The following is a 23,211-nucleotide window of genomic DNA, read 5'->3' on the forward strand; positions in this document are numbered from 1 at the left end:
ACAGAAACTGTTTTTCAGATTCCAAACTGGTGAATGTCAGAGTCTGAAAAATTATGAACTCTTACACAGTGGTTGAGAGTATAAATTGATTCTCTTTGAAAGAACAATTTGGCAATATCTAAAATATGTAAAATTCATGTATCCTTTGGCCCAGTAATTTAGCACCTAGGAATTTATCTAAATTACAAGTATAAACTACAAAGAAGTGCATCATTCTTTGCTTGAGATAGGAAAGTTTGGGAGGCCCAGTTGGCCTCTCTCTGCTTCTGCTCAGCCTCCTTTCAGGGTATCAGAGCCACAGGACAAGGGGCAAGACCATCTCCCCAGTCGTCCCAGGCTCTGAGCTAAGGAGTGAAGGCCTCCTGGGCACCCCTGGGCCCGGTGCTGACCAATTCCTCATTCCCTGGGCTGGCCTTGGCCCCGAGTTCTTCAGAACTGGCCACTTCGAAGGGGAAGGAGCCCGCACCAGCTCCACCCAGCATTGCCTGCTCTGTCATGGTTTCCTCGGCCGAGCTGTGAACTCGTCTGTCTCTTAGACCCTCCCCCCCATCCTACTGTCTGGTGCAGTGCCAGGCCCATAGTGGGTGCTCGGAAAAGGTTTTACTTTGTAGAATGAAATTAGCAAATTTAAAAGCCAACTGAGTTGAACAAGTATTTTCAAGTATAATTGACATAATTCACAGGCGTATCCCGTTTAGATATCATGTTCCAAGGAAGGGAGTTCAGAACCCAATAAGGTAAACCTAAAGTAAGGGTTCTTCAGGGCTTGGTGGTCCCCCAAACCTCCTCCCACAACCCAGCTCCCAAGAGCTAGAAGGCGGCAGCTTTGGAAGCTTCCCTGAGCTAGTCTCTTACCCTCCAACCCACCGCGCCACTCTGCCTTTTCCTTCTTTTTAACTCTCGCCAGTTAAAAGGCAGCCATCTCCCTAATACCAACGCTGCACAAAACTCTGATTCTTCAAAGACGGAAACTGACAGGCCAAGCAGCCGAGGCTCTCTGAGAGAAGATGGACTCAGAATGAGATTTTGTCCCCAGATATTCTTCAGCCTAGAAATATTGGAAATATTTTTATAAAAACCACTGAGTTATAATCAGATTCACATATCACCAGGTGTTATTATTTAAACTATGGATCTACTTTTGGGAAAAGTCAAATATTTGACATCCAAGAGATTAGAAGCTTGAAATCAAAAGGAGAAAGGAGAGGGATGAATGCTTGACGTGAAATGCTCAAAATTCATTCAAAGCTCGAGGTTAGTAGTTGTCCAGAAAACTGCAGGGAAATGAACAGGAGGGGATTTTACATCAAGGATCCTGGTAATCGCCCAACGAAGGGGAAAGACAGTCGCTGGCAGCCCCAGGCAGTGTGTGCAGGGGGAGAAGCAGTAGCACTGCCAGAAATTGAGTCTTCTCTGTTCTGTATCCAATAGAAGCTTCTGAAATGCCTCTTCAAAGGTTTAACATATCTGGCAAGTTGTAACTATTAGAAAGAAGGAGCGAGAACTTATTGGAGATTGAAGAAACGATGGTGGCAAAAATGGACTCAGGCAGTGGGGAGGGGGAGCCCAGGATTCCAACAACTCAGTTTCCATGGGGGATGGGGTCTTTGGAGCCAAGGGAGAGAGCCCACTTCGCTAACACTGGGCCAGAGACCCCACAGGAAGCAAATCTCCACTTTGGTGCCATCTTGTAGTACAGTTTCATTGTCGGCAAAACCCTCCAACATGATACTTCTCCAGCCTCCACGTCTATGACCAAACTGAGCTCACACCAGTCCAGAAAAACCTGGCAAGACTGGGCAGCTGTGGGCAGAGAGAATTAAATATCTACCAATGACTCACCATATGCCAGGCAATGTTGGAGCTTTTAGACACGTTATCTCATTGAACGCCCCTTACAGTCTTAAAAAAAATTATTGTGGTAACCTCGACTAAACATGAAATTTGCCATTTTAACCGTTTTAAGTGCTCAATTCAGTGGCATTAATTGCCTTTCCAATGTTGCACTACCCTCATCACCAGCACTTACTGGAACTTTCCTATCATCCCAAGCATGAACCCCGCACCCATGATGCATTAATTCTCCACTCTCCCTCCACACTGCCCCTAGTAACCTGTACTCTACTTTCTCTCTCTAAGAATTTACTAATTTTAGATATCTCATATCGCTAGAACCATAGAATAATTGTCCGTTTGTGTCTGGCTTATTTCACTCGGCATAGTGTCTTCAAGTTCCATCCATGCTGTAGCATCAGTCAGAATTTCATTCCTTTTTGTGGCTGAATACTCGTCCATTGTATGCATATACTTATTATGTTTCTCCATCCTTCTGTTAATGGACATTTTGGTTGCTTCCACCTTTTGGCTGTTGTGAACTTCAGTGTACAAATATCTATCTGCTTGAACACCTGCTTCAATTCTGTTGGGCATTTACCTAGAAGTGGGATTGCCAGGTCTGATGGTAGTTCTATACGGTAATTCCATGTTTCACTTTTTGAGAAATCACAGCTTGGCCTTTTCTTAGTGGTTCAACAAGAGTAAGACCCATTCCCATCCTTGTCCATTGTCATTGCTGTCACCAATGACAGGGTGCAGGAACCAGACAGACAGCCCACTCATTCCCCACTGGGGCTGCTCTCACACCTGCACCTGCACCAGCCGAGCCATGGTGGAACACTACAGATCTCCAGTGATCCACCAGAGCTCAAAGCAGTTAACTGGAGGCTTATGGTTAAAGATGCCGGCCATGTGAATGGAATAGCTAAGATTTTAGAGGAAACAATAAAATTTGAAGAATAGCAGAAAGTGAGGAGCTGTGGACAGAGCCTTCCGGTGATGCCAGGCACTGTCCTCATGGCCACCTGAGGACCTGGCCCTGTGGGGACCCTCCCCAGGCTAAGGGCAAGTTGAACTGACTTTAGCCACAAATCCTGAGTTTGGTTTTTTTTACCCCCATCTAATTACATGGAGTGCCTGACACTCAACTCTCCTTGAAGAAAGGAGAATATGCTGATTTCTTTTTTCATGTGGTGCTTTACTTGACTACATTAAAGTCAATGACCCTATTCGTGAGGCCAAACCCTGAGGGAAAATAATTATTTTCCAGCAGAAATTTCTTCTATGACTCTTCAAAGATTCCCCTCCGCCCCTGCCCTTTCTCTGGCAAGAGGAATGCCAGCTAATGCCAGCGAAAGAGAAGCCCGGGTCTGGAAACTTCTACCATAACGTGATGCCCGACCCCTGGCATCCAGGCACCTTTGTCTGGGAGGAGGGGCTCTCCCAAGGAGACCCTCGCCCCGTGCACCCTCCCGCTGTGGCCGCCTCCCGGGTGGGCTGACCACACTCCCCTGCATTTGTCCTTCTGTCCATTCTCATCTCGCTCAGCTCATCGCCTGTGACTGCCTCCGTTTCCCCTCATCTACAAGAAGCCTCTGCCAGGCAAAGCTCCTGGGGTTCTGAGTTGAGCTACGTCCAGTCCCTGCAAGAGTCTCAGTGGGGGCGAGCCAGTCCTGCACCCCCAGCCACTGCAGGCAGGACGGGCAGGGGCTTGGCCGTTCCCCTCACTGCCTTCCAGCCCCGGCTCAGCCTCTGGCTTAGCAAGCGGTGTCCCCCCACTGGAACCCCCGTGGCCTTATCCACAACCAGCTTGTGGGTGCAGTCAGGATTAGATAAAGCGCCCTCTGAGCACAGCCTGCTTGAATCTTGGCACCCAGCGACGTCGGTACCCACCTGAATTTCTCCCTCCTGTCTCTGTTCTCGAGCTCACGCATCTTTATTTTCCCATTCTTCCAAATCCATTCCTTTCTAACTGTGACTTCTCCCTAGTCAGTTGATTTGAAGTGTGGGTTCAAAGTCTTCGAGCTTGTACACGGAACTGAGTTCCAAGTGTCTGTCACGGGCAGAGCCCCCCACCCTGGGGACTCTGGATCTCCTCCTCCAGGGAGAGAGGCTAAGAGGCCACGCATGCTGGACTCCAAGCCTGGCTGTGTCCCGGGGAGCCCCTCTGTCCCTCAGAGACGGAGGGTCTGTGAGCAGCAAGCAGGGCATGCAACGAGCACTCTGGATGGCGAGTTTTGCGGCTCTGGCTTCCAGGTGCACGGATGCCTTGGACATGCTTCCAGGGAGACCTTCGGGTTTGGGATGGGATTTGCTTTCTCCTTCGCAGTCGATGCACAGAAAGCGCGTTTCCTGTTCAAAGACGGAAGGCAAAAACTGCCAGCCACTGGTTCACATTCTCAAGGAGCTGGAATGCACCTTGGCTCCCTGCTTCCCCCACAAGCACACCTCGCGATCTTCCTCTGGGTTAATTAATTAAGAGGTGTGTTCTCTGCCATCCTCTTTAATCTTTAGCCTCATCCTCCAATCTGAAGTTTCAGTAGTTTATTAATGTCTGCTCACAGGCCTCGTGGCTGGTCCGAAACCTCCGCTGAGGCCTCCGTGCATTAGGCTGAAGCCAGTGGACTGTCCCACGCTGGTTTGCTCATTGGCTCAACAAGAACAGACCAAGAGCTCGCTGCGAGGGAGGCTTGGCCCGGGGCAAGCAGCAGGGGCCCGAGGGAAAGCAGGCGAGAGAACCACATCCCTGGGTGCTCGGGGCCCTGGGCTCCCGTGGCCACCCTGTGGAGTAGGTGTCCTTACCCTCAGTTCACAGCTGAGGACGCTGAGGTGCAGACAGGGTAAGTGGCTTTTCTGTGTTTTCTTTTTTTTTCATCGTACCAGTGATTTTCAAGTTGAGCCTTCTAAAACACCTGGTGGGGTGGGGGCAGCTCCCATCACCATCACCTAGCTCAGCTTATTAAGAAATGTTTGCCGACCCTGCACCAAGCTGCCTCTCTGCCTGGCTTCATTTCCTCTGACTTCCTGATGCCAATGATTTCATTCATATTATCGACTACCGTGGCCGCAGGGCCGTCTGTCCCCAGCCCTCCTCCAGCTGCCCCCTCTCTGGAGCTGTGAGGCTGCTCCTGTGCTCCTCCTCTGATGAACAGTTCCGAAAACCCCCAGGGCGTACTTCATTAGATTTCAGTCTGAGAGTCACTTATAGGATGATGGTTTATCCTCGGGGCTTGAGAGTGTGGGAGTCTCACCCTTTCCAAAGGCGTCTGCAGGGGACTTGCTCTCTCCAAATGCTCCTCAGGAGGCTCCCCCATGGCCACCTGGCAGGGATGCCTGCTGCTGGGCAAGGTGGCTGCCTCAGGGTCCCCCGGCATCAAAGGGGAGGCCATGGACCGCCTGCTGGGTGAGGCAAGCCTGTGGGGCCTTGGGGACACCGTGGAGCTTAGGTGCCACAACCCTCCTTGCCCCTGCTGAGCCACGTGCTTCTGGTGGCCCCGGGGCGTACCAGGCTTCACCGCTCACCCAGGTCACCTGCAGCTACAACCGGCCCCTCCACGGGAAGGTTCCTGCTTCCCCGTCCAGCTTTTCATCATGGAGCCTGGCACCCTCTGTGGTTTGCATTCCTCCTGCTCTGGGCACAGATTTCTTTCGAGTGAAACAGTACGTGGCACTTATTCTCCAGTCCACTTCCAAGGGGATCCCACAGAGCCTGGGTTTTCCCATTAAGTTACCTCCCAAGAGCACCTCCTTCACAGGCCACTTTCAGATTTTTCCGATTCAGACCTTCTCCCCCAACGATCTCCTGCTTTGATTGACTGCACAAGCTTCGCCAGAAAGGAATCTGGATAGTTTTATTATATCCACATCACAGAGCAGATGAAGTCCAGACACCAACCCGCCTCTTTCTCTTCCTAAGGAGCTGGTGGGGTCACTGTGCTCCTAGCTCGTGTGGGGAAGGTTGAGCAGAGGCTGCTGAGCTGAGGCCACGCACAGCAAAGCCCAGTGGAGTCAGGGCCAGAGTCAGATCTCCGGACCCCTGAGAGAGCTCTGCCTTCCAGACCAGGAGGCAGAAGCCAAGGGTCTTGCCTGGTGTGGGAGTCCAGGACTTACCTCCAGGGGAGGAGAGAATGGGTGGCCTCAGGCCTTCGAGACAGGTGCAGCCGCCTTTCGAAAGTTCCAAAGCCCAGTCCTCTTCATGAGCCGGCCCACAGATGGGGGGACTTCCGGCTACGTCCCGACTTGACTAGCCTGTTTGGGGTGACGTCTGCAGAACCCATGAAGGTGCCAAATGTATCCTGGAACCTGACAAATGCTGACGTTGACGTGGTACTTGATTTTAATAACCTCTGGACCTGGGCTGGGGTTAAACGGATACATATTAGCCATTTACCAGTGTGACCTGGACCTGAGTGAGGTCCTAGATTCCAAATGCAAAATAATTTATTCTGTCTTTTAAGACACTTTTCTCAGGAACAATGGTGCCCAAGGATCAAGTTTATTCAAATCTATTAAGCTTGCAATAATAAAAAAAAAGATTGTGCTAATTTGGCTACCCAACCATACCTCAAGGTCACCAGATGATGTTATATACGTCCGTATCCTCTTCAGAGCGCAGGGTAGGGTGGCACACCTCGTTGGTGTCCAATTACTACACATTAATGGCCTTGGAAGCTGTTGTTGGCTGCTGTTTTTAAATGGTACGCTGATGAACAAGTCAAACATACGGTGTATACTGACCAACTTATTGGGACGACAATTTGTTCAAAACCAGCCAAATTGAAATCCGTTGTGGAAAGACAGATGCCAAACAATCCAGCAGGAAGAGACCCCTTGTGTCATTTGGTCAAGTGAAAGCAGAAATCCTTTATGACAGAACAGATGAAATGTAACCGTTGGTAACACTTACTTTTTACGTGCCCTAACAGCAACATCTGAGCAAGAACAAAGAAGAAGCCAGTTTAGTTCACAACAAAATTATTTGGTGACTGATTTTCCCTTTCCTGTCACTGTCCAAAGAGACACGAAATCAATAGGATTGGAAATGTATGGAATGCCCGAAATAAACAAGAATCCCTCCTAACGTCACACCTGGAAGTTTCAAAGTGTTCAGCCAGGTGGAGGGGAGGAGACATCTGAAGTAAGGACACCCCCTGGGGAAGCCTGTGAGCAATGGAGAGGAAAGGCTAAGAGAGGTGCAGGAAGAGCGAGGCTGGGAGAGAGCCATGCCGAAGGCAGCCCAGATTCTGGTGATGGCGGGAACAGACGTGTGGTGTGAATCAATTTCAATGTCACAAATTACAATGTCCGTTCACCCAGAACAAAAAAGGAGTTACTATTAAGAGAATGAGAGCTTACAGTCAGGTAGAAAAAAGGAGATGTACAAACCCAAACCCCACGTCACCCCAGAGCAGACCCCGGTGAGAAGATGACAGGGACAAAGCCAGTGGCGAGGCCTATGGAGACTTCCCCACTCCTTGGTTTTGGGCCCTGCAGGGAAGGAAAACCCATGAGGACATCCAGAAAGAGGACTGATCATTTAGCAGGCTGCACGCTCACCCGCTTACTCATTCATCAATTTTTGGCTGAGAATCCGCTGCAGGATAGTCAAGGAAATAGAATAACTTTGATGCATTAAATGAAGCCAAAGACCCTGCCTTCCCCCAATGTAAACAATGACCATAAAAAAAGGCAGGATGTGGTGAGTTATAAACACAGTTCTAGGGGTTCCGAGGAGGGTCAGGGCAAGCCACAAGAGCTCCCTGGAAGCAGTGTTCTCTGACGGGTGGGAATGGCCTTCAGGTGAGGCCAAGGGTCCTCCTCTCCAAGGACAAAGCCAGCAGCGGGATACGGAGGGAAGAAGGCACAATGTTCCCAGGGGTTGGCGGAGCCCGAGAAGAAGTGGCCGTCACTGGGGAGAGGTTTAGAGGGCCCCAGTGGTCTTATCCTGGTGATGTGGGAGTCGAGGTCACCTCTCACCAGGAGTGAGGAAGGCGGTGCTAGATTTGAAGCTTAATGCTAGGAAGGGACCAGGGCAGAGCAGGGAACAAAAGAGAACCCCCAGGCCGCCGCCCAGCTGGCTTTCCCGACTGGGCAGTCAGAATCTGTCCTTCTCTTGACTCTTCTCCAAATCCCCATGCTCCACCCAGTCTTCAAAGCCAGCTTGAGCCACCCCCTCCATGAAGCCTTCCTAGACTGCCTCCTGCATCGTGCTCTTGCATCTCACGGACCCTGCGTTCCCTTGATCTCCACCATACACACCTAGGGCACTGCTTAACTTTTCACCTGTTTAGCTTTTCTCCTAATATTCTCATTTTCCTGGGGACAAGAATGATGTCTGATTTGCCTTCCGATCTTCTGCTGTGCTGCCCAGCCCATGGTGGGTGGCCGCACCGTCACTGCTCTGCCAAGCCCTGGAGGCCCCAGCAGAGGGTGAGGATGACAGGCGATGGCTTTCATCTCTACCCGCTCCGGGCATCCTCACAAGCAACCAAAGAAGGGGGCAGCAGTTGCGAGGAGCTGAACCAGGGTCAGGGGTGGGAGAGCTGGGACTGGGCCCAGGGCTGCGTCCTTCGTTCCCGGCCTGCGAGCACAGGGAGGGTGCCCGAGGAGGCACTGGTGCTCACAGACCGCAGCAAGGCCCCCGCCCTCACCCATACACTGAGAACACTGATGCAAAGGCCCCCACTCCCCTTCCAGGAATCCGGCACTGTTCCGGCACGCTACGTCCAGAAGCTCTTTCAGCTGTCCCAACAACACTGTGAGGCAGGTACGATTATTACTATTTTTCAGATGAGGAGACTGGGGCCCACGATGATTAAGAACTTTGCCTTAAGTCACAGAGCCAGTAAGCGGAGGGGCTGGGTTTGAACCCCAGGGTGGGTGAGCTTTTATAACAAAGCCTGGCATGTGGTAAGAGTCTGGTTAACAGCAATCTCACCAATACTATTCTCACCACTCGGCCTCCATTCCACGCAGCCAACAACCACCCAGGCACAGTGCGTTTATTAATTCAAAATTGCTTATTAAGTGCCCACCGTGTGTTCGAGAGAAGTAATAATGTAGAGAAGCTAATCAGCAGTTGTAGCTGGCTAGCAATTTAAGACCATTGGTAAGGAGCTATAAGGTTCTTAATGACAACAGAAACCAGCAAAATGAAATTTGCCTATTATTGTGAGATTTATGGCCACACCTTTTAGACATTTGTTTTTCAAACAAACCAGTGGTGATGGTAAGCCTCTTAAAACAAGATGCAACTTGGCTTAAAGAACCTGAAACGTAATTACAATAGCGCTTTGTATTTACTTACACCTTTCTTCTTCTGAGTTTAATGGACCCCCCCTCATTAAGCTCCACAAACATCTTCTGAAGTTGTTAGGGGATAGATACTATTAAACCCCTTTCACAGATGTAGACACTGAGGCACGGACGGGTTAAGCGACTTGGCCGCGGACAGGCGGCTCAGCCACGAGCAAGCCAGGGCCCGCCCCAGGCCTCCTCTGGTTTCCTTCTGCTGTGTCTGCTGGTCCAGACTCCATCCTGGATTTTCAAAGTCCTTCATCATGAAAGGCTTAGGGTTTCCCACGGCGTGGTTTGGGGCTCCCAGACTCTGTTGCAGGCCGTCTGCAGAAAAGGCTGCTGGGCCAGGAGGCTGCGGGGAATGTGCGGGGAATGTGCAGAGGGACAAGAGGTGGCCGCAGCTGTGGGAATTACGGAGGGCAAGGGGTCTGCACGGAGAAAGCACCACCCAGCCGCTCCTGCCCCACCTCGGAGAAAATCTTACAATTGACAGGAAAATAGAATTAGAGTGAAAGGTGTTGCTTTTACTAAAAGCTATTAGAGAAAACCAATTCATGATTTCACATCATGCTTGACTAAAAATACATCTTCTTAATGTTCTATTTACAAGAACCTAGAATCTGAGCTTTAGTGAAACCTTTATGAATGAAAAGTGAGGTGTATGTCTGGTGGGGACATCTGGAGACACACGGAGCCCTGCCGGGGCTGAGACCCTCTCCTGCCAGCACCTGGGGCAGGTGCCTCTGTCTGCTCACTTCCTGGGCGCTCAGGGTAGGGGAGAGGCAGCTGTGTGGATGGGTAACGGCAGGCAAAATGGGGAGAGCAACAACTGTGGAATGTACTCGCCACAGTCAGTTCTTGGGAGCCACCAGTGAACAGAGAGCTCAGGATGGCAGAGAGGATGGAGGAGGGCTTCATGGAGGAGGGGGCATTTAGAGCATGAGGGTGAGTGGAGGACACCTGGTGGACCAGAGTGGGGTGAGGGCTCCAGGGCAGGCTTCACCGGGAAGGACGGCACAGGGTTGAGGAGCCGGGGGCAAGGGGAGGAGTGGAGGGAGATGTGGCAGCAGGGAAGATGCCAGGCCAAAGGCATTTGAACTGTCTTCAGCAAGGATTGGGGAATAAGTGGTGGGTAAGCAGGAGAGCTGTGGCTGTGTGGACAGCATCTTTGGATAGGGGCAGGGAGATTGGCTAAAAGCCTACTGCAGTAGTCCAAGCAAGAAAGACGAGCCTGGAATAAGGCAGTGAGCCTGGCCTGGAAAGGAGAGCGGTTCCAACACTACTTGAGGGAGAACGTGCAAGACTTAGAGACTGATTAGCTGTAGAGGATGAAGTTGGAGGATCTAAGTCATTTCCAGATCCCGCCCTTTCTACTGTAGAAGGCTAAACTGTGGCCAACAAAAGTTCCTAATCCCTGGAACCTGTAAACATGACTGTATAAGAACAAAGGGGCTTTGCAGAAGTGATTAAGTTATGGTCTTGACATGCGGAGATTACTCCAGATTCTCCAGGTGGCCCTAAGTGCACCCTCAGTGTCCTAACAGTGAGAAGGGCTGTTGCAACTGAGGCAGAGTTTAGAGGGATGTGGCCACAAGCCAAGGAGCCCCAAGGAATGCCAACGGCTACCAGGAACTAGAAGAGGCAAGGACTCTCCCCCAGGGAGTGAGGGTGGCCCTGCCGACACCTCGACCTGCAGACTAAGAGAGAATACATTTCTGTTGTTTTAAGCCCCCCAGTTTGAAGCAATTTGTTAGCACTGTCCCGGGAAACTAATGCCTCCACTGTGGTCTATTCTCAACACCACAGCTGGAGAGACCATTTCAAATCCTTGAATCAGACCATCTCACTCCTCTGTCATGGCTCCCCATTCTATCAGAGTAAACGAGAAAGTCCTTAGGGTGGCCCAAAGGCCCTAATGAGCGGAAAACCTCCCCCCTCGGCCTTCTCTGCCTCCTTTTCTCCTCCTCTCCTTCTACTCACTCCATGCCAGCAGCAGCAGCCACGGGACTCTTTCTTGGACCCTCAGACAGAACCTGGCCCCTTAGGGCCTTTGCTCCAGTAGGTGGTTCTAAGTGGGGCCCCCTGATCAGCAGCAGCAGCATCTGTGAACCTGTCCAACGCCAAGTTTCTAAACCTATCAAATGCCCCACCCCGCCAGACTCCTGGACCAGAGATTAGGGCAGGGTCTAGTGACGTGCTTTTTTAGAGAGCTCTCCGGGGCTTCTGGTGCATGGTCTAGTGCATCTGCCTGGAATATTCTTCCTCCTTCAAGTGTTTTTCTCAAATCTTACCTTCTCAGTGAGGCCTCTCCTGAGACCAGCCTGCTTAATTCAGCACCATGTCCAGTTCCAGCCCTCCTAACTCCCGCTTCTCCAGCTCCTCTTTTTACCCTTTGTGATGGTTAAGCTCGTGTGTCTACCTGGCCAGGTTATGGTGTCCCATTGTTTGGTCCAACAAGCACTGGACTGTTACTGTGAAGATATTTCATGGGTTTAAATCATTAGTAAGTCAGTCACCTCTCTGGTGGATTACACCTACTATCAACTGAGGAGATTGCCTTCAACAGTGAGAGAAGTCTCATCCAATCAGCTGAAGGCCTTAAAAAGAGAAGTGATGATTTCATCAGTCAGGAGGGAGAATCTCCACCTATACTTCAACGAGCCAGCTTCTCCTGGGAAATTCATCAGAAATCTTCATCAGAGTTTCCAGCTTGTGGCCTACCCTACAGAATTTGGACTTGCCCTTCCCCACTGTTGCATGAGACAATTCCTTAAAAAATCTCATAATATTTACATTATATATACATATCTTCTGTCAGTTCTGTTACCCTCATGAACCCCATTGCACCCCTCCAGCACTCACCAACTTCACTATGTTTATCATTTACTTGCTGTTTCCTTCTAGGAAAATATAAGCACCACGAAAGCAAGAATTTTTTGCTTATTCACTTGCACAGAGTGGTTAATAAATATTTGTTGCATGAACCATGACTTTTGACTAGGGTTACTGGATCAACAATAAGAATGAACACATATGTGTGTGGGAGGGTGTGATGGGGTTGATGAGTTTTGGACACAGGACACGTATGTGAAAGGTGCATGCACTAGATGCCTCTGGAACACCAAGGAGAGGTGGTACTATTTAAAGACAGGAATGACAAGCTTAAAGAAGAAATCACAGAGAATGTCAGCATTTGGAGTGGCAGAGGATAAGGAGCTGGTGGAGACACCGCTTTAGTTTCTCAGCTGCTAAAATAAAACCATGCAATGGGTTGGGTTGGCTTAACAACAGGAATGTATCGGCTCACGGTTTCAGAGGCTGAAAGGCTTGCTTCCTCCCAGGGTGAGTACCTTCTGGCAGGCCAGTAATTTGGGGGATTCCTTGGCTTTTCCACTATGTTGCAATGCACATGGAGGTGTCTTCTCCTTTCTCCAGTTCTGTTGACTTCCAGTTTCTGGCTGCTCCCCATGGCTTCTTTCTATCTCCGTCTGACTTTCACTCTGCCTATAAAGGACTCTGGTAATCCAGATTAAAACCCAACCTGATTCAGTGGGGCCATGCCTTAACTGAAGTGACATCTTGAAGAGATCTTATTTACAAATGGTCCGCACCCAGCAGAATGTGGACCAAGACCAAGACCATGTTCAAACTGGGGTGCACAATTCAATCCACGACAGGGACTAAGGAGGAAACCTGGAGAGAGAGGCGAGGAGGCCAAGGACATTGTGTATTTCAAGAAGGAAAGGAGAGACAGTGTCAAATGCTACAAAGAAGTCAAGCAAGGTTAGAGAAGAATCTTATCTTAGATTTGGCAGGATCAGGAGATGAACTTACTTTCCCATCTTGTGGAGTGGAAGGGACTGAAGGTGGGTTACGATGGGGAAATGAATAAAGGTGCAGGGAGGAAATGGAGACTGGGAGAGGGGCCACAAAGAGAAACTCAATCTGTTCTGCAGACCCTGAAAGGCAAAACCAGTATAGCTGGAGGAAGAGAGGGGACGTGGGGGAGGGTTCCAATTCCCCAAATTTCAACACACAACTGGAACATCTGAAATTGGAGAGAAGGCCTCTTGTCATTTGGGGTGTGTTAGCAGAAACCAGACAGTGAGCTGAAAGGGATCTTCTAGAGGAAATCCAGTCAGGCAGTTGTGTCAGCCGGCTGAACTTCAAGATCCCTTTAAATCCTGAGTCTCAGATTCATGATTTTGTCCTGCATCTGAAAGAAACCCAAGGCTACTAAAAAAAATATCTGGTGTCCTTTCCAACAGGAAATCTTTTGGCACTACAACTTTGAAGTTCCATCTGGGTTTACAAAATAGTCACAAATAGATTCTTGAACCGACGACCATTAGAGAATAATTTCCTCCTCAATTAAAATGTGTGTATGGGAACTCCTACTAGGCAGGAAAACCAGTGAGCATATGGGTGGTTTCCTCCCACCTGCAGAAGCCATAAGCACAACCGCCAGGCCAGGATGCCACAAAGTGCTGGTGTGACTGTTTCCCAAACATGTGTCACTGCTGCTCTAGGCCATCCTATCTTCAACAGTTTCTAATAAATTCCCATTTGAGTAGATACTCAAAATGAATGTTAGCTGTTGGGACAGCACTCTAGTCCTCCAAAATAGTTCATTTAAATGTCACTGCCAGATTTTTATATTGCAATCACCAGCAATCAATAATTTGGAAAATTTATATGGGAATAAAAATGAATTTCAAGAATAAAAATTATTAGACTGGAATTTTCCCACATATTCAAAAAGATGTGTAGTGTACTAAAACTTCTGCATATGCCTGAATATAAGGACACTCCAAATAATAGGCAATTCCATACTTTCCCAAGGAGAAGAAAAAAATGTATGCCACCTACAAACATTTTAGGGATATAGAAGGAATAATCAAATGTCTACTTTCCATATTTATTTATACATACATACATTTAGAAAGCCACCTACTCTACACCTTGCTGTCTTTTTCCACAAGTTTGGGGTAGAATTCAGTCACTCTAAGATACAACACATTCATTTATCTTGGATCAAGTATTCTCAAATGCAAAAGAGAGATGAGTCTTCAACTGGATATGAAAAATGGAGACTTTTTTTCACAAACAGTAAAATGAAGTTACGTAACTGCCATCATCTATATTTGCTTAAAAAAAATGACAGCATAAATTCCAGGATTTCGTGTTTCAACTTTATGGCTACACAGGTAAAGTGAGATTTGAAAATCATTTCAAAATCAAATTAATAAAAAATAAAATGCAGGCACATTTTTTATGCACTGAAAGTTTACCTAAAAACCATAAAATCCACAAAATTCCTTATAACACCACTACAACTGTAAAATCTACTTTGCATTTAATGTATGCTGAGGACAGAGCTTTGAAGAAAAGTAAAAAATCTCATCCCGTGTGTGTTCAGTCAAAAATAAATTCACTTGGAGGCCTCCACAAAATATCTCACCACATAATTTACTGCCATTACAAAGAACAACAATAATTAGATGATTGAGGAACACATTTCAGTGGGTTTTGATAACATGTTCCTGGAATGCAAGAACACAATAGATCTATTGGGGTGGTAGGCATTGATTTGCAACTCAGGGCTTGGGCCCATTAGTGAGTCCAGATATCAATTTAACGGGTGTGGACGACATTTTTTTTTAAAGAACGAGACCAGGATAGAACAGAAAAATACCAAAGTGCTTTACATGCTGTAAGGTACGGTTTAATAACACTTTCGATACACATATATTCTGAGTCACCATGTTCAATGCATTTCTTACTGTGAGACAAAGTAAAAAAACATTTGAAAACAAATGAGGTAGAATTTTGGAAACTTGGGAAGGCAATAAAATGGAGAAAAGAAAAACCAGAACCCAGGCTTCTCAATACTATGTCCTGTCTTATTACTCTAAAAAAACAATGATTATTGCCCCCAAGGAAGATTATGGGGATGCAGGGGTAGGAAGGAGAAAAAGGACCAGCATAGACATATTAAAATAACTCAACCAGCACGGAGGCTCAGAATCAAGAGTGAGCTAGGTGTTTAAGAACAGAGGTTCAGTATGTGGTGTAAGGGGCAGAGCCAAGAGGCCGGGCTGCTCACTTCACTTCCTGTCTCTGAGGGAAGGAGCTTACTGTGGCCGAGTCTTGCTTCTTACTTCAGTGAGAAAACAGAAGCAACTGCAAGAAAATGCACACCTGCTTCCCTCACCGTACCTACCTACCATCTCAATTCACCGCGTGTGCTGCCTTCTCTCGCCATGATCCGCCAATGAGTCTATGTAAGGTCAGCACCTCTCATTCCCCCCTGGGTAGAGTGGTGGTCTTATAACAGGTCCCAAAATTCTTTCTAGGGTTGCTGGTTTAGCAAATAAAAACACAGGTCCCTTAGTTAAATTTGAATTTCAGATAAACAGCAAAGAATTTTTTAGCATAAGGATATCCCATGAAGCATTTGAATGGATTTAAGGTTTATACAAAAGAATGAAGTAAGGAGGTAGGGAAAGAGGGAAGGAGACAGATACACAGAATAGATATAGGAAAAATGTCTATGATACATTATTGGTTATAAAAATCATGTCAAGGTACAGCTTATATAGTATGATCCCATTTGCATCACCAAACCAAAAATATGTGTCATTGTTTATAGATCAGAAAAATATCTGAAAAATATACCTTATTCTGTGAGTAGTTATCTCAGGGGGAGCAGACAGGAATAGACTTGTTAAAATGGGTACATGTTGTTTTGAAAAACAATTCCTTTTCAATAAGACTTTTTATTTGAAGTATAAGACACACACACAGAAAGGTGTGCAAAGTGTAGGAGCAGCATGGGCGGTCACGAAGTGACGACCATGCCAAGGAAACCACTGCCAGCCAGAGGAGTAGAACCAGGAGCCTAGAAGTCCCCATTAGACACCCCCCAGTCACATTCCCCTCACTCCAAAAGTAACCACTATCCTAACTTCTGAAAACAAAATTTTAAACAGTTGGAAAAAATATGTATTTAGGCATTCGGTCTAGGATATCAGAGAATGAAGGAATCTGGAGGTGGAGAAGGGGAGAAGTAGTAACCCAGTAGCCCTGATGTAAAAACCACACCCACCATCTTTAAGGCTGTCCTTCTCCTACGGGCTCGTGAACACCCCTGGGTGCACTTTCTCAGCATGGAGTCATGGGAGAAACATCATTTCCTAGAGCAGGTAAAAGCAAAGATGGTGGAGTAGAACACAAAATGTGCATACAATTTTTAAATAGGAGATTCAAAGAAATGTGAGACTTCAAAGACTGCAGCAGGTACTTCAGGGGTCTCAACCCTATTTTAAGGGATCGACAGCCACAAAAACCTGGGCCACCAGGGGGAATGGTGGAGTCTGGAAGAAGTATTCATGTATCTATTAAGCAAATATTTTAAACATGCCTGATTCAGCGCAATTCCTCCATCTGCCCTGTCAGGAATCCTCAGAACAAAAGCTGAGGGGCACTTCTGCTTGAAAAACTCAATATTAAAGAATATGTTGAGTTCAGAGGGCTGTGTGTGTACACAGCGGTGAGGGGAAAGGTGGCTAGAGAGAAATGAGCTTTGTTAAGTACTTGAGTGCGTGGCGCCATTAGGTGCTTTCCCTAATGTAAGTATTTCATTTAATCTTCACAAAAACAAAGTATTAAGCTCACTTTATAGGAGGAAACCCAGCTCAGAAAGGTTAAATAAATACGAAGGATACAGAATTGGAATGTGACAGAGCTCAGATTCAACCCAGGGTGAGTCTGCTTCCAGGGCCCAAGCTCTTTCCTCTATTTCACCAGCCTCCAAAGTGCCCAGAATGTATCTCTACCATCCACCCTTGACCTGGTCAAGGTGTGTGTGCCGGTTTGAATGTATTATGTCCCCCAGAAAAAGCCATATCCTTTGATGCAATCTTGTGGGGCAGACATAATAGTGAGGATTAAGTTGGAACGTTTGGATTAGGTTGTTTGCATGGAGATGCGTCCCACCCAACTGTAGATGATAACTGATGGGATATTTCCATGGAGGCGTGGCCCCACACATTCAGGGTGGGCCTTGATCAGTGAAGCCATATAAACGTGCTGACTCAAACAGGAGGAACTCAGTGCAGCTGTGAGTGACGTTTTGAAGAGGTGCAAGCTTGCTAGAGAGGAACGTCCTGGGAGAAAGCCATTTTGAAACCAGAACTTTGGAGCAGATGCCAGCCACGTGCCTTCCCAGCTAACAGAGGTTTTCCGGATGCCATTGGCCATCCTCCAGTGAAGGTACCCGATTACTGATGTGTTACCTTGGACACTTTATGGCCTTAAGACTGTAACTGCGTAGCCAAATAAACCCCCTTTTATGAAAGCCAATCCGTCTCTGGTATTTTGCATTCCACAGCATTAGCAAACTAGAACAGTGTGACTCCCCAGTGTTCCAAGAGCACCCTTTTTACATACCAAATGGACTCCCTTTGCCAACCTTCTGCACTGCTTATGGAATTCAGTACTGCAGCATACTGGCTCCCCATAAAACAAGGAGGTGCCTCAAAGGAGGAAGCGAGAGCTGGGAAAGCCAGGTATAGGTGTGGAAAAACCTTCCTCAGGAAGTAGGTCAAGAGCATAATCACCCAGCCCCTGGGGAAAAAAACACCAGCCAGAAAAGCTCCAGTCCTCATCTCTAATTCCTTCCACCTTCCCGATCCCTTAAGGAAGCAAAGTGGAAAAAAGAGAAAGAAAGCAACATGAGTGCCAAAGCACCTTCCTTTGGGAAAAGGTGGGCAATGAAGATGAGTCCAGGGGATAAGAAACTGACAGAGGAATGTGGCTGGTAACCAGGGACTAAATAGTTTGAGGACTCTCTGATGCTACAACACAAACTGGCTCAGTTGCTCAAACAACAAGCATTTCCTTCTGGTTAGCATGTCTGTACATACACACACACCACCATCCACACACACACTCACACACAATATACCACAGATGCTTTTTTTCTGGAATCAGACCCACTCACAGACCACAGAGCAGACATGACCAAGCTGTTCCCTGCCCGGTGAAGCAAGCCAGTCTGCACAGAAGCAGCCTCTGCAGGCGGAGATAAGCCTGGGGGAAAAAGGAGGATGGTATGAAAAGAGAGACCTGGAGACCTAAAGAGATAAGGAGGATGCTGAAACAGGAGGAAGACAAGAAAGAGGGAAAAGGAGATCTGACTGAATTTGAATCCCTGGTTCAAGATGCCCCTGAGGAGAGACACATGCTCTACGGCACGGTTATGTGAATGTCCATTCCGCCTTTTTGCTCACAGTATTTCAAGTCAGATTCTTCACTGGCAGGCCAGAGAGTTATTATTACAATTGTATAAAAAGAAATGTACAAAATGTATAAGGGCACCTCCAAAATCGCTTTCATACCTCAAAACCTAAGGAAACCAAAATTAATTCCCAAATTAACTAAAGGAATGGGTCTTTCTCAAAGAGCCTATTCAAATGAAAAGAATTTATTTGTATAAATGTTTTCTCCAGCAGGTTTAGCTCTATTTGCACTTAAGAAACAGCAAAAACCCATGCTTAATCTTGAGCCACGTTAAAAGAATACCCAATAAACCATCTCTTGTTTTAGGTTATTACCGCTAAATTATACTTTCTTGGTATAAAAACATAAAAAAAAAAAAAAATCCAAAATGGACACAAAACAAGCAAACAAACCTATCATCACATTCTTATAAACAGACCCAGACGTGACCAGTATACACATGCTGGGTAAAACAGGAAGGGCATTTCTGGGCAGTTTAACTGTGAATGGCAATAGGCACTGCAGGGAAATAAGTTCCCAAAACATGATTAATCTTCTTTGTCAGCATAAGATAAACCTTTCATCCCATGGTACCCATTTTACAATATGGTTTATTTAATTAAAGCCAGGAGAAGGAAAAGAATGTTTGTAGAGAGCCACAACTTACAAAAAAGCAGCTTGGGGCCTCACGATAATCAGTTGGTGTGAGCCTGGTTTCAAGGCCCAATATAAGGTATAGAAACAAGTTATAAAATCTTTATCTCTGTAAATGCATAAAGAATTTACATGGAATTTTAAAAATGTGTGCTCCTTTATGTTTAATATACCTAATGATAATCAGTTTGGGAGATGTGCTCCTTCCAAACAGCATTTGGAGGTCAGAGGAGTTGAACCCCAAGTGTTCCACAGGGACATTTCCAAATTCAGTGGAGCAACCGCCCTCTTCTGTGCCTTGACTTCAGGTGGCCAGCTGGGCGACGCAGTTTCTTCCTCTCCTGCCGGTGCAGTTTCTCAGCCTCCTGTTGCTTCTTCTGCTGTTCGGACTAAAAGAGAAAATTCAATGAGGAGGGGAAAGAGAATGAGAACCCCAACATGCCATTGCTTGTGGTCATCGGATGCCAGCAGCATGACCTCAGCCTCCGCCTGCTGCAGGGTAAAAAGGGTCCCCGGGCCCTGTGGTCTGGCCGGCGAGTCTCCTCTGGCACATGGACAGACCAACTTTCATCTCCACTTTAAAACCAGAAATTCAGTGTATGAAAATGCCCCTGAGCCATATCAGTCTGAACTGCAAAGTATGAGATTGATTTTTTTTTCAACCAATACAAATTCCACTGGGATATTTTTAAAGGTAAAAGTTTCCTATAAAAGAGCCACCTTACGAAGATGCTATTGCTTAGAAAATGTCTAGAACTTTTAGAACTCAGTTTATAAACCAGAACATTAGTTTATTCATACTGTCTTTAAAACAAATTAAAAAAAAAAATGTTTACATGTACTAGAAGCATATTATCCAAGACTGATTAAGTATTCATTTACCAGAACTGGTTCCAAAGAATTTGACTTTTTCTCAAAAATCAAATTCCTCTCAAAGGCCAGAGATTTGCTAATATTAAACACCGGTAAGGGCTTGGGGGACTCTTCACGTATTTCACAGTTGGAATGAGCACATAGACTGTCAGGCTGACTGCTTCGTAGGCATCCACACTCACAGGCTCAGGAAAAATCTGCACCTCCTCCCTGTGCCCTCCCCCCTCCTCCCTACTCCCCTAAATCAGCTCATTACTTTAAGCAGAAATTCCTCAAAGAGAAACCATCAACAAAATCCATGGCAAAGTAAGAGTTATGCAATTTTAGAAACATATAAGATGGCTTTGACAAGAGATGGAAACAACCCAAATGTCCTTCAACAGATGAGTGGATAAATAAAATGTGGTATATACACACGATGGAATACTACGTGGCAGTAAGAAGGAACGATCTCGTGAAACATACGACAACATGGATGAACCTTGAAGACATAATGCTGAGCGAAATAAGCCAGGCACAAAAAGAGAAATATTATATGCTACCACTAGTGTGAACTTTGAAAAATGTAAAACAAATGGTTAATAATGTAGAATGTAGGGGAACTAGCAATAGAGAGCAATTAAGGAAGGGGGAACAATAATCCAAGGAGAACAGATAAGCTATTTAACGTTCTGGGGATGCCCAGGAATGACTATGGTCTGTTAATTTCTGATGGATATAGTAGGAACAAGTTCACAGAAATGTTGCTATATTAGGTAACTTTCTTGGGGTAAAGTAGGAACATGTTGGAAGTTAAGCAGTTATCTTAGGTTAGTTGTCTTTTTCTTACTCCCTTGTTATGGTCTCTTTGAAATGTTCTTTCATTGTATGTTTTTTTTTTTTTTTTATTTTTTTCTTTCATACAGTTGATTTAAAAAAAAGAGAAAAAGTTAAAAACAGAAAAAAAAAAACAAGGAAAAAAATATGTAGAGCCCCCTTGAGGAGCCTGTGGAGAATGCAGGGGTATTGGCCTACCCCACCTCAATAGTTGCTAACATGACCACAGACATAGGGGACTGGTGGTTTGATGGGTTGAGCCCTCTACCATAGGTTTTACCCTTGGGAAGACTGTTGCTGCAAAGGAGAGGCTAGGCCTCCCTATAACTGTGCCTAAGAGCCTCCTCCCGAATGCCTCTTTGTTGCTCAGATGTGGCCCTCTCTCTCGAGCTAAGCCAACTTGAAAGGTGAGATCACTGCCCTCCCCCCTACGTGGGATCAGACACCCAGGGGAGTGAATCTCCCTGGCAACGTGGAATATGACTCCTGGGGAGGAATGTGGACCTGGCATCATGGGATGGAGAACGTCTCCTTAACCAAAACGGGGATGTGAAAGGAAATGAAATGGGCTTCAGTGGCAGAGAGATTCCAAAAGGAGCCGAGAGGTCACTCTGGTGGGCACTCTTACGCACAATTTAGACAACCCTTTTTAGGTTCTGAAGAGCTGGGGTAGCTGGTGGTGGATACCTGAAACTATCAAACTATAACCCAGAACCCATGAATCTCGAAGACAATTGTATAAAAATGTAGCTTATGAGGGGTGACAATGGGATTGGGAAAGCCATAAGGACCACACTCCACTTTGTCTAGTTTATGGATGGATGAGTAGAAAAATAGGGGAAGGAAACAAACAAACAAACAGACAAAGGTACCCAGTGTTCTTTTTTACTTCAATTGCTCTTTTTCACTTTAATTATTATTCTTGTTATTTTTGTGTGTGTGCTAATGAAGGTGTCAGGGATTGATTTAGGTGATGAATGTACAACTATGTAATGGTACTGTGAATAATCGAATGTATGATTTGTTTTGTATGACTGCGTGGTATGTGAATATATCTCAATAAAATGAAGATTAAAAAAAAAAAGACATGAGAGAAAAAAAAAAAAAAAAAAAAGATGGCTTTGAGAATTACTCCAGAAAGTAAAGCCAAGAAAAAAAAAAATGGCAGGTGGAGCTGCACAGAAAAGTTGACTGAGAAAGCATGGGGGGGAGGGGGTAAGTTGGGTAAGTTTAAAATTTGAAAATCACTGACTGATTAATACTTATGAAACCTGCTCACCTATGATCTACAGTTTTCTATGCACCTAAAAATATTCATGTGTATTTTACCATTGAAGAAAGTCTCTATATTCACCTCCAACTGGTACTACTCAATATTTTTAAACTAAATAGTTGGGGAATGAAGGAACAGGAGGGAAGGAAAGCAATGTTTAATATCCAGAAAGGATGAATTTCCCCTCTCCCTGAATAATATTTAAGTTCCTTTTCTGATTATTCCTGTTTCAAGTGCCTTTTCCAAGTAAATCCAGCCCTGCATATTCTTTCAACAATACATTCCAGATTCCTCTACTTTGCTCTTCCTCTGAGGCTAACCCCAGCTGTCTTCATTCCTAACCAAGTCCACTACAGGTGCTGCCTTCTAAGGTCTCCTCACTCCTCTCCCCTCCCCTTCAGTTCATGCCCCATACAACAGCCAGAATTTTTAAAAAATAAAAATGTTATGTCAGTCCCCTGCTTATTTTTTTTTGTACTTTTTTTTAAAATTTTGAAATAAATTCAAAGTTATAGGAACAGTTGCAAAAACAACACTAGCCCCATACACAGAACTCCATCATACCCTGACCCCCTCCCCGATAGCCCAATCCACCAACTTTAACATGCTGTCACATCACTATTTCTTTCCCTCCCTCCCTCCCTATCATCCATCATCTACTGCTCTGTCTTCTGAACATATGAGAGCTAGCTGCACACACCCTTGAACATACACTATAATTCACATATACACTTCCCATGAACAAGAACATTCTTTTATGCAATCCCATTAAGTCCCCTGCTTATTAAAACATTTCAGTAACTTCCCATTCTTCTTAGGATTACATGGTCGACCTATAAGGCCCCATATAACTCAGCTCTTACTTCCCTTTCCAGTTCCATCTGACACACTCTTCCCTCTGCTCCCTGCTCACAGGCTCCCTCGCAGGTCCCGGGGCACGCAGGCTTCCTCCCTCCTCAAGCAAGGACCTGGCCTCCACCTACCATACGCAGGGGGCCTCCTCGCCCCCTTCACCGGGCTCTCACTCGTCCTTAAGACCCAACCTGATAGCATGTATCCTCTCCCAACTCCTCCGTCTCGGGTAGGCGCCCTTGCCAAACATTCTCACTGTCCTCTCTCCTCCTTTGGAGCACTTACCAGAGGTATAATTATCTAATTATAGGTATGGAAGTTTTATCCAC

At 46.3% G+C, this 23,211-nt stretch overlaps 1 protein-coding gene across 1 annotated transcript in view; it reads right to left on the reverse strand.

Annotated features, from left to right (window-relative positions):
- Positions 1-17,434: 17,434 nt before the first annotated feature.
- NOL10 (nucleolar protein 10) overlaps positions 17,435-23,211 on the reverse strand; it is a 208,409-nt gene continuing 202,632 nt past the window's right edge. The window contains exon 21 of the mRNA XM_037813078.1: positions 17,435-19,457. Within this exon, the coding sequence (XP_037669006.1) occupies positions 19,338-19,457 (120 nt within the window). The 3' untranslated portion in view covers positions 17,435-19,337. The remainder of the gene's footprint in view (positions 19,458-23,211) is intronic.

Source organism: Choloepus didactylus, chromosome 20, assembly GCF_015220235.1.
Source record: "Choloepus didactylus isolate mChoDid1 chromosome 20, mChoDid1.pri, whole genome shotgun sequence".
NCBI lineage: Eukaryota > Metazoa > Chordata > Mammalia > Pilosa > Megalonychidae > Choloepus > Choloepus didactylus.